The sequence below is a fragment of the Sardina pilchardus genome, chromosome 13 (assembly GCF_963854185.1).
Source record: "Sardina pilchardus chromosome 13, fSarPil1.1, whole genome shotgun sequence".
In the NCBI taxonomy this organism is placed as follows: Eukaryota; Metazoa; Chordata; class Actinopteri; order Clupeiformes; family Clupeidae; genus Sardina; species Sardina pilchardus.
In genome coordinates this window covers 20,384,925-20,402,919 of record NC_085006.1, presented here as the reverse complement: position 1 = coordinate 20,402,919, position 17,995 = coordinate 20,384,925, and the positions used below count along the sequence as shown (strand labels likewise).

General features: G+C 48.2%; 1 protein-coding gene across 4 annotated transcripts in view; it reads right to left on the bottom strand.

The window, feature by feature from the left end:
* The window catches only part of synrg (synergin, gamma), a 58,755-nt gene that overhangs the window by 20,693 nt on the left and 20,067 nt on the right, over window positions 1-17,995 (bottom strand). For all 4 annotated transcript variants that reach the window (XM_062552114.1, XM_062552115.1, XM_062552116.1 and 1 more), the window contains 6 exons: window positions 15,553-15,861; window positions 14,821-14,957; window positions 12,258-12,376; window positions 11,774-11,836; window positions 9,152-10,258; window positions 544-1,068 (listed from right to left, as the gene is read on the bottom strand). In XM_062552114.1, coding sequence (XP_062408098.1) covers window positions 544-1,068; window positions 9,152-10,258; window positions 11,774-11,836; window positions 12,258-12,376; window positions 14,821-14,957; window positions 15,553-15,861 — 2,260 coding nt within the window. The remainder of the gene's footprint in view (window positions 1-543; window positions 1,069-9,151; window positions 10,259-11,773; window positions 11,837-12,257; window positions 12,377-14,820; window positions 14,958-15,552; window positions 15,862-17,995) is intronic.

Sequence of the window (17,995 nt, the reverse complement as noted above, 5' to 3'; positions counted from 1 at the left end):
CATGACTCATGTTGTTGTGTCAGTCAGAGAGAGGAATGAATTGTCCCTATTGCAAGAGAGGAGTGTGCCTAGGTGAGGATATATGTGACCCTGTAAAGCGGAACCAGTCGTTTCGGTAAAATTTAGTAAATTAAGTTATTGTGCTCACGTGAACGGCCATAAACTAAGCTTTCCAACGATATGTATATTGAGGGTATTACACAAACTATCGCTAAGATAACAGCATCCAAAGTGGACATGGTTCTCCTGTCACGATATGCCAGAAGAGGAGAAATCACCTGTTTAAGCAGCGCGTGCACAACGGGAATGACAGCAAATGTGTTGAATCTTCGCCGGGTTTAACAGTCAAAACGTACGTTTTTCAGTGAAATGCGTTCACGATATGAAACTGTAGACTGTATACAGCCGAATTATGCGAAAACGTGAAATTCAACATTTTAACCCGGAAGTTTGTTATTGTTGATTTTCTCAAAATAACGATGTGCGCAAAACGACTGATTTCGCTGTGAATGGTCATATATAGCAAAGGGATGAGTGACTCACCTTGTACAGAGAGGTCAAAGGTCGCCAGCTCGTTCTTGATCATCTCCTCGCTGGACTTGACCTTGGCCTGGGAGCTGGCCTTCAGGAAGTCCAGCTTGCCAAACTTGGGCTTGTCACCCTGGAAGGCCCCAAACTCGTCCCAGCCCTCCGTGCCGGCCGTGACCTCCGACCCCGTCTCGCCGGCGACCGGAGGGGAGTCGGACTTCTCCGACACGGTGCTGGCGAAGTCGCCGAAGTCGTCGTCCTCCTCCTCTCCGCCGTCGCCGGTGCCGAATCGGGCGAAGGCCTCGAAGCGGTCGCCCCCTCCGCTCGAGCCGCTGTCCTCGCTGGGGAAGGTGGTCACCTTGGGGACGTTCGGCTGCGTGACGCTCTCCGAGCTGCCGAAGGAGGTGGTCTCCTGCCGCTGGGCAGTGGTCTGGGGCCGCCGGTCCTGACTGGACGAGAGGTCCTCCCGGTCGGACCAGTCGTAGCTGGCTCTGCTGCTGCTGGCCGTGCCGAACGGGTCAAACTTGAGGTCGTCGGAATCTGTAAAGGAGAACACTTTCCAATCTACTGCGTTTGAGGACTGTCATCACCAGTGTATCCCCTCACCTTTCTTGTCTCATACAACAAAACGGTTCCTTTGGTGGAGAAATAACATTTAAATGGTAACACTTTACTTGAAGGTATCTACGTAAGGGTGACATGACACCTAGATAATACACTTCTATCTCCTCTTCTACCTGCTTGTTTGTGCCTTATGGTACATGTCCCTTCTGAATGACATTAAATCCTGGATGGCAAATCATGTTCTCCAACTGAATGACAACAAAAGTAAATGTGGCTCCCCTAGCTCTGTTAGCAGGCTGACAAATGTACTTGGTCCTCTGTCTGCACATGTGCACAGTGTAGTAAGATATCTTGGTGTCCTGCTGGATACTGGAAACAAGGCAGCAGTGCGGTGGAGGTCAGCTTTTATCAGCTTAGAGCCATAGCGAAATTAAACTTAACAGCCCAACTATGGCCAGTTTTAAAGACCCCACCTTTGCTTTACCCTTGCTTTTTACCACAGGCTGATCCTTGTCAAGATCCACTTTTCTGCCCTTTATCTTGTTTTTCATGTAAACCTCACTTCTAATTATTTTATCTCTATTTCACCTTTCAGTACTCCATATTTTATTTAATATTTTATTTCTTTATTTAACTTTTACATTTTTATGTAATATTTAATGCATTACTTTAGTTTTTTTCTGGTCAGTATCTCCATGCTCCTCAAATGTATTTCCTTATGGTCAACTCTTAACATCCTCAACTGTAAAGCACTTTGAGTCAACTCCTGTTGTTTGAAATGTCATGTGCTATATAAATAAAGTGACTTGTCTTGACTTCACATTCGTTGGAGAACCCACTGCATGAAAGCAAGGACATTCCTAAGGTTCCTTCTTACAGCCCCTTTGAACTCCAGTGCTAATGAAAGAAACTGCACATAAAGGATTCTTCCCCTTTCAACCTTCTGTGCACTGACTGCGTTCCAGTCTAATTCAGATAAAAAGGCCGACTGCTTGTCTACATAGAAAAATAAAAAATACTCAAAGGCAATAAAAGCTGACACGGCCATGAAACTGAATTCAAAGGTCATCAAAGAATCCAGAGCAGAACGCAGGAGTGTTCCAGAGTTTCATACAAGCGTGGACACTCAATCTGACTGGAGGCCGATGCTCCGTCAACTCTCCACTCAGTGGAAGAGAATTCGGATCTGGGGTCAGATATTCTGCTGTGTTTTGAGCTAAATTCCCAGTAGGGAACGGTCATCCATTCTGATTTAAGATCAAAGAGTTGGGGGGGAATTTAACTGGCCACGGGCCACAAACACTCGGATTGCTTTCTCTCTCTCTGAGTGGCTCGTTCACACAGGGGGTGCTTAAACCAGCAGAAAATACACTGCCCGGATCTCCCCTCCATCTTCCGTCTTCATTACAAACTTCTTAGCATCGTGCTGAATTTCACCGCCCATTAAGTCCCTGACCGATAAATCGCCACATTTAGCTTTCCAACACTGATTTTTTTGTTCCTCGGGAGAAAAATGGCCCTTATTGCATTATTTCACCTCATTAATTTCAACTCAAGTCGATATTTCACATCCGCACCCCTCTGGATGTTCAGGCATACACAGCCCACTGAGGCAGTCTGTTCCTCCAGTGGCCAGTCAGATTAGTCAGGGCTGCAGGATTGCAACACTCACAGGAAAGGGTGTAAAGTTCATACTATACTTAACTAGTTTATACTAGGACTTAACCTGCCACTCATGAGGTGAGAAAAAAAGAATAAGATAAAAATGGAAGGTGCAAAATGGGATTTTTTATATATATATTTATAATCCGCAACACAGGGATTGTTCAAGTGTGTAACATCTGAAAGTAAATATTTTTTTCTCTCAAATTCTTGGGATGTTGTAGCCTGGAATGTTTGGTTGGTTAGTGACCCTCACCAACAAAGGATGTTTCTGAATATGACCCAAGAAATTAATCAGTGGTCACCCTCACACTTCCATTACATCTTTTAGAGTGAAGGAGGCTTCTACCTCAAAACCTGTGTCTGCTTTATAGTGTCTACACCACACACACACACACACACACAAAGCCCAGAGATCTTGTGCCCTGCCCTGCCCTGCCCTCTCCTCTATGGACTCGTCAGTATTTGATCTAAATTGGCGGCTGTAGTAAGTGAGAGCTGGGCAGTGTGGAGTGCAGATGCCGCTTCTCAGATCCCTCATCTCTGAAGGCCTAATCTACCTCCACCAGCTGCTGCTGCCGGCAGGGCGGACTTGCTTTTGTTATCCAGCAAACATACAAAAGGTCATCATGTAACCCACAGACACGGACATTAAAAATACCCTCTCCGCTTGCTGCTTCAGACTGTGATTGTGTGTGTGTGTGTGTGTTCGTGTGTGTTCGTGTGTGTGCGTGTGTTTGTGCGTGTGTTCGTGTGTGTGTGTGTGTGTGTGTGTGTGTGTGTGTGTGTGTGTGTGTGTATATTTGTATGTATGTGTAGGTGTGTGTATCTGTGTGTAATGCCGCCCCAGTGGTGGACCACCTGTCAGGCCTGATGTGCCTGTCGAGACGATGAGATGAGAGGACAGGAGACAGGAGACAGCGTGGGTCAGGTGTGCAGGGGCAGTGAGGAGGTGCTACTCTACCAGGCTCTGTCCACTCACTAGTGAAGGAGGGCTGCTAGACACCCGGTCAGTGTGACAGTCAGTCTAGTGACAGTCAGTGCCAATGAGCATGTACAGTGTGTCATCAATTCATGTACCTGACTCAGTGTATTTGCATACATGGGTTATATCATATAATCACATGTATGCAGCTTGCTCACACATGCATGCATTGGACACACAATACACAAACATACACAAATACACAAACAGACACACACATGTTTTGCGTATGCACTGGCTCTGCTTACATACAAATGCATGGTCAAAAACACACACGCACACACGCACACACGCACACACACACACCCACCCACTCAAACACAATGTCATCAACAGGTGGCTTGACACGTCAGTGTTCACTCTCTCACACAGCAACAAAACACAAACAGAGACACAAAAGTGCATCTCTCTCTCTCACACACACACACACACACACACACACACACACACACACACACACACACACACACACACACACACAAAACATGCATGCATGCATGTACTGTACACGTCCACATGAATGTACACATATACACACATGCATACACTAACAAACACCACACACACACACACACACACACACACACACACAAAACGTGCATGCATGCATGTACTGTACACGTCCACGTGAATGTACACATATACACACATGCATACACTAACAAACACCACACACACACACACACACATACCCACAAGCAATTTGTGAAATTGACAAGGAGAGATCTCAGCGTGCCTGTGCACCTGGGACCTCAGCTAAGGCTACCCTGTGTGCGCTAAGTAGGAGATGATGAGGAGGCGAGGCAGAGGCAGAGGCAGAGGCAGAGGCGGAGGCGGAGGCAGAGAAAAGAGGCTATTGCAGTCAGACTGTGCCATTATTTCAGTTTATTTGCCACAACATTGGTAGAGAAAGAAAGAAAGAAAGGAGGGAAAGGAGAAAGGAAGGAATAGAAGAAGAAGAAAGAAGTCACAAAATACTGTGAAAGAGGTTTGTTACAAGAAGTCTGTCAAACTAACAGTGGATTGTTTTTTTTTCTTTCTTTTTTTGTTTTTAGGTTGATTTGGTTGTTTTTTTTGTTCTAAATATACAGGAGCATGCTAGTCAGAAGAAAAAAAAATCAAGAACAAAAAGGCAAACAAGATTTTCTAAGAGGGAGAAAAGTGAAGAGGGAAAGAGAGTAAAAGAACAGAGAGACAAATGATATCAACAAAAAAAAGAGGCTGGAATAAAGAGAGACAGTGAGTAGAGGAGAGGAGAGAGAGAGAGAGAGAGAGAGAGAGAGAGAGAGAGAAAGAAAGAGAGAGATAAAGATGGAGAACTGAAAGCAAAAAGAGAGTGTAGGGAGAGTGAAAATCCCAAACATCAGATACAAGAGAGCAGAATTAAGAAGGCACATTCACAGACTCAAAAATTAGTAATCGGTGGTGAGAATACTGCAGTTTCCACAGAGGGCATGGGGAGGTCGGTGGAGATGGGGGGGGTTAACAGATCAAGATCAAGAAGTACATAAGAGGTTCTTACAGGACACTCATCGGATGAAGAGAACAGAATTTGAAGCAGAGTACATGGCCTATAGGGCAGGCAGACACAGGGCCTTTGGAGGGCCTGAAAACATGTCCTGTCTTTCCTGCTCTCTTGGTTATGTTTCCGCCACCATGTCGGACCTTTTGTGGACCAATGTGGACCGCTTTTTTTTTTGTTTTTTGTTCGGTTTTTTTTTTTTTTTAAAGACAAATCTCAAAAAGAGTCTGGACGCAAGTCTAAAACTGTATTGAAGTCTAAGGAATTAGGATATGTACTTAAGTCTGTGGGCTGTTCCTTTTTTCGGGGTATCAATAGACCGTCAAGGTCGTCAAGAGGTTTGGATGTAAACAATTGTCTGCACAACTGCAAAGTCTGAACATTTAGCGAAGTCTCTCTGTCTGAACGTTGCCTACACAGTACAAACTGTACACTTGGGCTGGTCAGAGAGACAGCAATAACCCCGATTCTCTTGTCATCTCACCCCACGGACACAGACTTTGATAAAAGTCCGATCGACTTTGTTTATGGACTAACTATACGCTCCTCTGTGCATGCGTCCGGATCCTGGGCAGTCCGTCGACGGACTCCCCCCGTGACACTTTAGAGACCGACTGCATTAAGGTTAGGGCATGCGCACAATCAGGGCCACACTACTACTACTGTAGAGAACAAGCAAAGAGCGCGGAGAGATTAACACTAACATGGCTCATTGCTGCGGAACACCCACAGGATGATAATATGGGAACAATTTACACTGTTCGATGAGCAGTCAGAGACGGTAATGGGAGTTATTTGCAAGTGTGTGACTGCCATGCTTAAAAAGCCTCAACTGCTAAAAAGAGCATTGCTTCTCTCACCCATAATTCTCAGGTCAGGAAACCGTTAGAAAATACTTTCACTTACAGTCGGATAAATAGGTTCGGACACAAATACTTTACGGAAACACAATCGAGACGTCTAGTGATAGTGAAAATAAATTAAAAGTATATCATATATTATTCCTGTATTAAAAAATACACTATTAAATTCATATGTATACAGTTTGCTTTTTTTCTATTTTTTCCCCGTTCTTTAATATAAACATTTTACGCAGGATACAAACACAAAATGCAACCCTACTTCATCCTACAATACTTCTTTTGTTTTGTTTTCTCGTTTGTTTTCTTGTCAATTTCACAAATTGGAAAAAAAGGCAGGCACACTGCAGCATAAGCAAGGCAAGATGGGGATTCCACTCCTCTTGGGTAAACAAACCAGTCCACACATGAAGCCGGTAGGAAGGATCGGAATACTTTTCTCAAAAACCGGGCTCACTTGTGCACAGCTGCGTTCCTGAACACTGCACACCAAATATGACGTGGTGGAGTTGGGGGGGGGGGGGGGGGGGGGTGCAAATACATACGGTCTCTTTTAGGGGCGCAAATATTCAGGTGCACGGTGCAAGTGACTGGGACTCTTCCGAGCCTCTAAGCCCCCCCAATAAAAAAGACTAAATACTGCTATGGTGTTCTTTACGATCTTCAGTGAGGGAGCACCAGCCGACTAGATCATCAGAGGTATACTATGGGCTGGCCTGTGAGAGACAGGAGGAGGTTCTAAGTGTTCTAAGGAGTGAAGGGCAGCTGGCTAGATAAGAGCTGTAGGAACACTGCTCCAGTGTACTTGCCCTAACTGGATATATACTGTATGCCGATATATTAATCAGGATATTCCATAAGGATGAGGGGGTGGGTCGATCAAAGGCCTGAATTTGGTGGATGGGGGAAAACAGCTTGTAAGAAGAAGGGTGTGTATGAAGGTGTATTAAGGGACTGAAAATGTGGGGCCACGTGATGCTGATATGCTTGTTGTGATGGACGAGGGAACAACACCATGATGAGCACCGTGGAAATGGACAGATATGAGAATGTTGGCTCACAAATGAGATATGTGTCAGATATGAACGCGCGCACACACACATAAACACACACACACACACACACTCGCCCAAGCCCAATGCCAAAACACACAAACAAACAAGCAGACGCATGAATCATTCTGCATGCACAGAACATATGCACACATAAAAATGCAGACGCACTCTCAGAGCCAATCACAAACACACACACACACACACACACACGGTAAGAGATCTTGAATGGAGGCTGAGTACCACGGGCCCTCGAGAGCGAGAGGAGAAGCGCGGCGAATATATAAATAACGGATGCTGTGTGTGTGTCTGTGTGTGTGTGTGTGTGTGTGTGTGTCTGTGGGGGAACGAGGGGTGGAGCTGAACGGAATATCCATTAGCGCCGACACCGACCGAATTCATCTTCAAGTTTTCGCGACCATGCAGGAAGCAATAATAAAGGCTTTGGCCTCATTGTCACTATGGAAAACCAACGAGTGCAACAAACGACGGCGATGACGACAATGACAACACTCAAACGAAACGAATCGGCCCGGCGCGAGGAAAAGCGCTCAGCTCCGAAACAGCTGATGCATGCCAAGCGCATCGAGCACTAGCGGGGGGGGGGGGGGGGGGGGGCACTAACACTTCCCCCGTCTCCGAGTGTGCTTCTGGAACGTCTTGAGACGGTGTTGCTGTCTGACCGCTCGCTCATCTCTATTCTCTACATTCATAAGGGGCTTCTGTGAAGTGCTCTTACAAGACTGGGAGTCACGGCATACCAGATGGGATGGTAAACACTAGACTGGCCTAGATTGTCGTCCCTGGCATAAGGAGCTCGGCTGGAGTGCCACTGGACCAGGGGGGGCTATCGAGTGAGTGGGGGCATATACGCTGCTCGACTGTAGATGCTCTCACAGATAGATCAGGATCGGATGTACTGGATCGGAGTACATGGGGCACAATCTTTGAAAGTACACTGCCGATCCTGATACAGAAGCTGGCTCTATCGATAGAGTTGCGGAAATATATCAAAGTTACAACAGGTTGTAAATACCTGAGCTACGATCTGGAAAAGAAAATCTACAGGTGAAAACAACCATTCCGTTGTTTAGGTTTCAGTTGTTCCGTGCGGAAAACTGATCGGAGCAGTTACACAGGCTACACTGGCATGAACTTTAATCACCGATCAGATTATGGTCGGCTATTTTGTCTGCTAACTTTTGCCTTATCTACGAACGGTCCATGCTCATGCTAGAACAGTGGTATGATGTGTTACTGAAACTGTATAGAATAGCGGTATGACGCACTAGAGATATGTTTACTAGTGTGCACTGTGTTTCAGCATGTGAGGCTCCAGGCAACTTTGTCTTCTTTTCTTTACTTCTTAGTCATTCGTGGAGCTGTGATATGAATTAAACATCTATTAGCAAGTGCATCACACTAACTCACAAAAAAGAGCACCACAGTAGAAAGCCATCTAGAGAACAGCGTGCAAAACGATCCAAACTCGGCTGTCATCAAATCATACGAATGAATAAATAAATAAAGGCTGCAACTTGGCATACCTCAATAAACATGTATAAATAAATAAATAAATATACATACTCACTCACATAAGCAAATACATATGCAACAAAATGAATGTGTAACTGTAAACTGTTACAGTTGAGCAGTGTGCAACAGGAAGGACACAATGGCGATGATATGAGTGTTATGAGGGGGGGTGATGTGATGTGCGATGGTGAGGTTAGGTGATGCGCATGCAGAGCCAGGTATGCTAGCTGATGCTAACGCTAACATTGCTGTGCTGCTTCTCTCTGACTGGAGCCTACCAATACCAGGGCTGGGTTTATCTACGAGAGAACTGATAGGGGGGCGTCGGGACTAGAACTGAGAGGTTCGAGAGAGAGAGAGAGAGAGGGGATTGGTCTACAGGCGGGCCTACGGGTAGGCAGAAAAGCGTGGCCTCACCAGAGGAGGCGGACCAGTTCCTCACCTGCGGCGTGTGGCTGGTGGGAGGAGAGGCCGGGCAGGTCCAGCGAGCTGTCGGACGCGCCGTGGCGCAGGTCTCCGCCGGCCTCCACCAGCTTGAGGTCCAGCTGCAGGGACAGGGCGTCCTCCTCGCGCCCGCCGCCGCCGCCGCCGCTGCTGCTGCCGCCCAGCGACGGCAGGTCCAGGGACTTGACGGAGGCCGAGTCCTCCTTGGCCTGCCGGAAGGCGCGCTCGGCCGGGCTGCAGCGGTCCGACGACACCGAGCCGCCCAGCGCCGTGGTGCTGCCCGTGCCCAGGCGCGACGCCTGGAAGTCGGCGAAGTCGTCGGCCGCCGCGTCGCTGCCGCGGGGCGAGGAGAAGGAGCCGGAGAGGCCGCCGCCGGAAAGGCCGCCGCCTGAGAGGCCGCTGCAGCCGATGATGCCGTCCTTGCCGTTGCCGCTGCCGCTGTCGTTGTCGTTGTAGCCGGAGCCCAGGCCTCCGTCCAGGGACAGCTGCTTGAAGACGTCGTAGCGGTCGGGGCCGGAGCAGGAGCCCAGGCTGGGCTGCCTCTGGGGCCCGCCGCCGCCGCCTCCGTGGGACTCCGACGAGCTTCCGAACGCCAGGAAGTCGGCAAAGTCGTCCTGCTGCTGCTGCTGCTGCTGATGCTGATGCTGCTGAGCCGCCACCGCCGGAGTCGTGCCGGAACCCGTCACGGCGTCCGCAGAGGACGAGGAACCGAAGAGGGCGAAGTCGCCAAAGTCGTCTGTGGTGCCCGCGGCGGCGACGGCGGCGGAGCCTCCCTGGGCGGGCGGCAGCAGCAGAGAGGGCGCCGGGGCCTGGGGCTCGGCCGGGCGCGCCGAGGCGGGGAGAGAGGAAGAGGAGGAGGAAGAGGGCGCCGAGGAGAAGAGGTCCAGGTCGGCCATGTTGAGGGGGTTGCGGGGGGGCTGAGAGAGAGGGGCCGAGGCCTGCTGAGACAGAGAGTGAGGCTGAGGGGGGAAGGTGGGAGGGGGGAAGGCGGGCTGGAAGACTTTGGCGGGGTCGGGCGCCTCTAGTGGAGAGACGCTGTCGGCCGTCTTGAAGTCGGTGAAGCCGTCGTCAACACTGACGGACTTAAAGTCGGCAAATCCTTCGCCTGCGAGAAAAACAGGAGAGCAAGAGGGTTGGGACAGAAATGCTGTGTATAATGCTCCGTATAATGACCAGAATGTGTAGTCACCAAAAACAACCACAGAAGAAGAAAAAGTGGTGCCAACAGTTTTCCTCCAACTATCTGAGAAGGGCAGTGACACTCACACACATGCATGCATGCAAAACCTCACACAAACCACAAACTGCATGAACAAAATTCCTAGATCTTCATGAGCTTGATCCAATGTGCCAAATGACACCACAACATGAGGAAAAGGCCCAAAGGGTCAGGCATTTGGTGGAAGGAAGTCAGGTGGAATTGTCAAAAGGAGATGTTCTTCTCAGTTTGAGTAGACCAGGAAGTGAGTGGGAGGGAGAGAGAGAGAGATGGGATTGGGAACGGTAAATGACCCAAGTCGGACTCGATCCCGGGCCCCAATAGGCACTTGGTCCCAAATGTAGTACAGGCGCTGTAGCCAATTGTCGGACAGCGCCCACAGAAAGCGAGATCCAGGCTGTAGATCAAAAGATGTTTGAACCAGGTGGCTGAACACCTCAGAAGAGGAGAGAGTGGAGTAAAGGAGGGAAAAACACGGCTGAGGAGGAGTGGACAGTGAAGCCACTGCACTGCACTGCACTGCACACAGGACTTACTGGGGCCCCGAGAGCTGGGGTCAGTGGACTCTGTTCTAGTGAGGGAGGAACAGCAAGCACAGCGCACATTAGCAGGGCAGTCCACTTGCACAGGAACACATCTAACCTGGGAACAGTTAACATCAGCTGATGGCTGTGGGAGTTGGCCTCAGGTGGCTATGGTAGTTTGGCTCAAGTGTCTATGGTAGTTTGGCTCAGGTGTCTATGGTAGTCTGGCTCAGGTATCTATGGTAGATTGACTCAGGTGTCTATGGTAGTTTGGCTCAGAGTCTATGAAAGTCTGGCTCAGGTGTCTGTGGTGGTCTGGCTCAGGTATCTATGGTAGTTTGGCTCAGGTGTCTATGGTACAGTAGTTTGGGTCAGGTGTCTATGGTAGTTTGGGTCAGGTGTCTATGGTAGTTTGGCTCAGGTGTCTACGGGAGACGGGCTCAGGTGTCTAAAATCGCCAGTTTAGTCATTTCCTGTGTCATAAAAAGACAGGAAACAAAACACCTCGCTTGGTAACAACAAAAAAACATCTGATGCCTGTGGTAGTCTGGCTCAGATGGCTAAAAATCCTTCCGTTTAGTTCTTGCTGGGATAACACCGAAATGGGTGAAGCTGGAACACTGATGGATTTTCGCATGGGCTTGTTGAACTCAAACCCAGGGACTCAAAACGGCTGAATAGGCCTGTGAGCTGAATATCGGAAAGACTGAAAACACAAAAAAAAAAAAAAAAAAACCTCGGCTGCTCCACCTGCATTACAATTACTGCTCTGACTGAGGTTCCGACTCCACACCTGAAGGCCTTTGTTTGACTACGGCTCTGTTGACTGAAGGCTTTGCCTGCTGATACTGAGTGAGGGTGCGGAGCTGGGACTTACCTACGGGTTTCCTCTCCGCTGTGGGCTCCAGCACTCGGAACACGCTGTATTTATCCCCACCATCTACGCACCGAGGACAGACAAACAAACAAACAAACAAACAAACAATTAATAAAACAACAACGCTTACCCTCTTCCATTTAATTTATCAAGTGAAAATGTTCATGTCCTCTAAAACCAAACATATTTGATACCAGAAAGTCCAGGGTGGACGTACGTACACTAAGTAATCATGAAGGACGTGACTAAGCTTGATACTGCTTTGGATAACAGGGTGTGCTAAGTTATATATATATATATATACAGTATGTGCATTTTTATTTAGTTTTAGAGTTAAGTTACATATAAAAGTGTATGTGTCTAAGCGCTTTGGAGTAAAGTTATATGTAAAAGTATATGTGCATATGTGTAGAAGTGAACATGTGTGTTGTTCTAGAGGTCCGTTCTGATGGCCCCAGAGAGGAGGAAGTGAGGTCGTTCATACCTGAGGCAGGAGGTGCAGGCTCTGGCGGCTGCTCCACAGACATCTGCTTGAAAGCGGCGTACTTGTCTGACGATGAGGAGGATGAAGATCCAGACACGGGCGTCAGCATGGCGGGAGCACTGGGGGGGAGAGAGAGAGAAAGAAAGAGACGGGAATATTACCGTTGGGGGGGCGAAACTCATTCTCGCCCCGTCCCCCTGTCCCTGGCCCTCGCTTTCTTTCCGCCCGCCTCGTTCGTTTATTCTCCGCTCGGCTTTCTCTATCACTCGCTCTCTTTGACAGTGAAGGGAGAGAAAAAAAAAATCCCATTAAAATGCAATGATCCCTCCCATAGCTTCTCAAACTGATTGGTCACCTGTGTGTGAGATAAGAAAAATCAAACGCTGCAAGGGATTCTGGGAGTCCTCTGGAGCCACCGAGTATCGCGGCTCTCGCCCAACGCTACCTGGAAACACCTGCCTGTCCTCAACCCTACATCGAGGGCCTTGGCCAGAGATTATCTCTCCTTCCTCATGCTCATTACCTGATCTGTCCCCTGCTCCCTGATTTCCTTCTTCACACTCTCTCTCCTTCTCTCTCTCTCTCTCTCTCCTTCTCCCCTCTTTTTTAATTAGACAGTGATCCCGAGCTCCTGGGAGCGACAGATGCAGCCTCCGTAAACAACAGCGCTCTCGTGTCTGAGGCTGAGGAGTGAGGCGAGCTTTGTTGAACGAGTGTGTCTGCCTGTCACATTGATACGCTATCCTTTCTTTATTCTTTCTCTCGCTTTTCTTTTTTTTATTATTCGTTTCGGCTGCAAAACCGAAAGATAATTGCCTTTCAGCAGCCTTGTGCCTTCCCCTCATAGGAAGCTCGAGACCCCTCGGAGTGGTTTTCTTTTTGAGGACCCCGTTAAACACAGTCTGAGACACACAGACACAGACATGCACACATGCACACACACGCACACACACACACACACACACACACACACACACAGAGAGCACAAAGGGAGGACTGGGGAAAACGAGCTTATCTGTAATCCTACTGAAATGAATTCATTAACAGCCATGGCACGGCCTAATTGTTAGCCCAGGCAGATTATTACACGGCGTTACAAAGGAGGCCTTATCGGCATGACCAGGAGACGGGCGCCGCGGTGACAGAGAAATGCTACGGCGGCCAAACAATGGACCGGCTCCTGCACGCCGCTCCGACCCACTCTCCAAGGGAGGGGACTGCGGCGGAGACGGGGACGAAAGGGAACGGGGTCTCCGCTGGACACTGGTGTGGTGTGGGAGCTACGGTCAGGGGTGCGTTCACATTCACAAACAGTTTTCGGCAAACGTTTGCGAACAATCGGAAACAGGAGGTAGTGCTCCGCGAACATACATTGTAACCGGGCGTGAGTTTGATGAAGGCAACAATGCAATTACCGTTAGAATGCAATGTTGCAACCGTTCAAGGAAAACATGTTCACCTTGAACGTTTGCCACTGTTTGGCAAATTTGAACGCACCTCAGGGGTGTGTTCACATTCGCAAACATACATTTGCATACAGTTTCCTCAAAGATCCTGATTAACCCTCTCTGGTTTTATCTTTGTCTTGAGTTCTCCGCAAACATACATGGTAGCGGGTAACTTTAACAGTCCAGAGAAACGTGTTCACCACAAACGTTAATTTGAATGCCCTTCAGGAGCGGGCTCAAAACCACTGAGTCAATATGTAGGGTGTGCTGTATAATGTCAATGATCATGCAAGTCACTAAGATGCGGACAAATCCTTTCTCTATAAACACACTCTGACATTCACCAGGCAATTCACAGTTCACGGTCAATGAAATTAGTAAATCAAATGATACGTAATCATATGAAATCAATAAACAGCATCAACAGTCAGGAAACAATGTATGTGGGTCTACCTGGTAAATAACATTCTGCATTTCTGCATACATTTTTTGACGTTTGCAGGTGTTGCTACTTCTGTTTGATAAGCCTGAGGAAGAGCTTTTGGCTCGAAACGTTGCTTCATTAAATTTCACTGGGAGCTATACTGGTGTGCGGATACTTTTTTATCTTTTTTGTACGGCTTACGGCTCTTGAAGATCCTGCACCCGGGCAAATTTAACATACCGTAGGATGTGCGTGGATATTCAATTTTTATTTAGCTACTTCTGTTTATCACAACAAGTTTCGGTTTCGTCTTCCCATCTCGTCTCTGATTGACATTTTTCTTGTCCGAGGGAAACGGTTATGAACAGTGGTGTTCCAGATTAGATATCCCTGAGAGAATATCTAGGTGGGCAGGGGCAGGCTAATGCTGTACGGTCGTACGGTACGGTTGTCCACCAACTAAATCGGCGTTGTACTACAGAGCCAGTTTTGCATGGAAGCACGGCGCACAGAAAGGCTGTTCGGACCGGATGTATGGTAGCCTGGTTGTGCCATACCCTCGTACTAATATCGTACAGAGGTGAAGGGAAATGAAAATTGAGCGGAAGCTTACGTATGGCTATGCCAGGCTAGATGTATGGTGAATTTTGACCGCATCTGTAGAAGTGTCCTTGGGCCTTTAGGGTTTTACCTGCTCTGAGGGGCAGCTGCAGCCGGAAAGGAGCTCCCTGACTCGCTCTGGAAGTCGGCGAAGGAGTCGTCTCCTCCCCCTGCCTTCGGGGCCTCCTGGAAGTCCTGGAAGTCATCGTCATCCGCCGCTTTGGTCCCCTGAAAAGATAGCGACAGCAAAGAGACAAGTCAGCTCTAGCGCTGATATGACATTGTTTCAGGTTTGGACGGGACACTGTTCAGATGCATGGCAGACACTGACAGGGAAGCGTCATTCTAGGAGTGGACACGACCTGACCACTTGTCAGCTAAAAAGCTAAAAATCTATGCCGCTACACAGGGTGCATATATGCCAAGATTCACCACAGATATTATCTTTATACAGGTCATCAGAGATTTTGTCTCAAGTTCTGTCTCAGTTTTGGTTTAATACATCACTTTATCATGAATCACTGAAACATTGTAAGTTAGCAAGCCAATTAGCATCTTCGTCACTGAATGGACGGAAGATCCTAAATGGACCTTTTTCATAGCAACCATTTTGACATGAATATATATCTAATAATGTTAGATGCTTGCCTTACCATTTCATGTGAAAATGGCTGCTGTGAACATATATATAGTTACCCACAAATACAATAAAAAATGAGCACCAAAACAAAATGGCTGCTGTGAGAGAGGTCTATAGCCTGGCATTACTGCCCTCCCATCAACACCTTTTGAATGGAGGTGGTGTGTGGCCTGCCCTCCTCACCTGTACTGGAGGAAAGCTGGCAATGAACCCGGATGTGGGCTGTGCTGTTGGAGGGTTAGGGGTCATGCCAATGACAGGTGCCACAGGAGTTGGCATCGCCATGGAGATGGCCGGCGCTGCAGCGGGCATGGCCATGGAGACGGCCGGCGTGGGGTTCTGCATCGCCATGGAGACGGGCGGCTGGGCCATGATTGGCGGCTGGTGCTGGGACATGACGGTGGGCATGGCCATGGTGAGGCCTGGCAGGTTGGGCACGGGCGGAGAGGGGAACTGGTTCAGGATGTCAGGGCTCATCACCGGGATGCCACTCTGGAGGAGGACGAGAGAAAATATAGACTTGTAAAAACTGTCACTTCATACACCCATGGATGATATTTTTTTTTTAAAAGGACATTTTCTGGGCTTTTGCCTTTATTCCGAGAGGACAGTGAAGATAGACAGGAAGTGAGTGGAGGGCAGAGAGATGGGGTGGGATCGGGACATGATCGCAGGTCGGATTCGACCCTGGGCCCCCACATATCCAGGTCAGACACAGTGCCACAGCAGTAGCTCAGCAGTCAAAAACACACACCACTACCATCAGCATTTCATGTTCCTGCTTTGAGTGGCTTCTAGGTGTGCATTTATGTGTGTGCATGTGTGTGTGTGTGTGTGTTTGTGTTTGTGTGTGTGTGTGTGTGTGTGTGTGTGTGTGTGTGTGTGTGTGTGTTTGTGTGTGTATGCTTGTGTGTGTATATACTGTATGTGCATGTGTGTGTGTGTGTGTGTGTGTGTGTGTGTACATATATATGTGCATGTGTGCGTGTGTGTATGTGCATGTGTGTGTGTGTGTCTATGAAAAGAGTGAGTGCACTGTAAGACAGCAATTAAAGCACTGAGACGAGCGCAAGAACACAGGAAGGTCTCTCTTCCTCTGCCCTTCCGCTCATTTTCTTCCCTCTCCTTTCTTCTCTCCGCAGCGATGGAGAGAACAAGGTTGAACGACGCGGAGAGTGAGAGAAGAACGAGCAAAGAACAAAAGAACCGGTCACAGAGAGAAACTGGAGAGACAGCAGAGAGGTGAGGGGAAAGAGAGGAAAAAGAGAGAGAATGGGGGGATGACGGAGGGAGAGATGCCTCCCTCAATTATTCATTAAAGTCAAGTTTCACACTTAGCCAGGCATTACCAACTGTTTCCGGAGAGTGCCGTCCCAAAGGACAGAAGAGATTTGCATTAGAAAAAGACGCCTGTTATTACCAGCTTTACCCCCCTCTTTCAATCTCATACTAACACTATCTCTCTCTCTCTCTCTCTCTCTCTCTCTCTCTCTCTCTCTCTCTCTCTCTCATCTCTCTCTCTCTCTCTCTCTCTCTCTCTCTCTCTCTCTCTCTCTCTCTCTCTCTCTCTCTCTCTCTCTCTCTCTCTCTCTCTCTCTCTCTCCATTTCTTTCTCACCCAAAGGGCTGGCTGTCAGCCCGCCAGCCTGAAGAGATAAGACAACTCCCACCAGCAGAGAGGAGTGTGTGTGTGTGTGTGTGTATATAGGGGCATGACACTGTATGTACAAACACTGCATGTACCTATGCACACAGTCGGTGTGGGACAGGTGTGCATCTCTGTATTTGAGGTGTGTGCGTGCATATGTGTGAGCATGTGTGTGTGTGTGCGTGGGGGGGTGGGGTTATAAAGGGGTTGTAGTGTGTGCACATAATTGGGCATATGGCCGTGGGGGATAAGCTCACCTGTGCACACAGAATGTGTGTGTCTGTGTGTCTGCATGCTAAGCACAGGACCCTCTGGTGCAGTTATACAACCTACGCACATAGACAGTGTGTGTGTATGTGTGTGTGCAAGTGAGAGAGTGAGAGAGAAAGAGAGAGAGATTGCGTGTGTGTGTGTGTGTGTGTCTGAGGATGTATTTTATATAGGGATGCGGTTATAGCCTGACATTCATCTGTGTTCCAATTATCCCTCTGGTCCCATGAGCAGAGCTATTCTGTTTTTAATGTTAAGGTGTACTCTGCATGTGTGCGTGCGTGTGTGTGTGTGTGTGTGTGTGTGTGTGTGTGTGTGTGTGTGGAGGGTGTCAGTTTAACATAACATGCCATGTTGTGTCTGGGTATCGCTTAGCCTTATGAGTTACGAGACCCACCTGACACCAGTCATGAAATTCATGGAGGATTAGGAGGTTAAAAGACGTGTGGCGTGCACCTCCTCACACATTAGGACTGAGCCAACAGCCCCCTTTTCTGACCTGGAGACAATTGCCATAATTGGATGAAACACCATTCAGGGCCTAATTAGCTTGATCATTTACATGTAAATGAGTAAACGGGCGAAGTGACAGTGTCAGAAATGTTAAATATCTGCCATATTAATCGCTTGGAAAAAAACAGCACACAGTTTTAAGAAACAATTATGATAATGCCGTCCAATTTCAGTGTTAAATGCAGAAGTTCTTAAA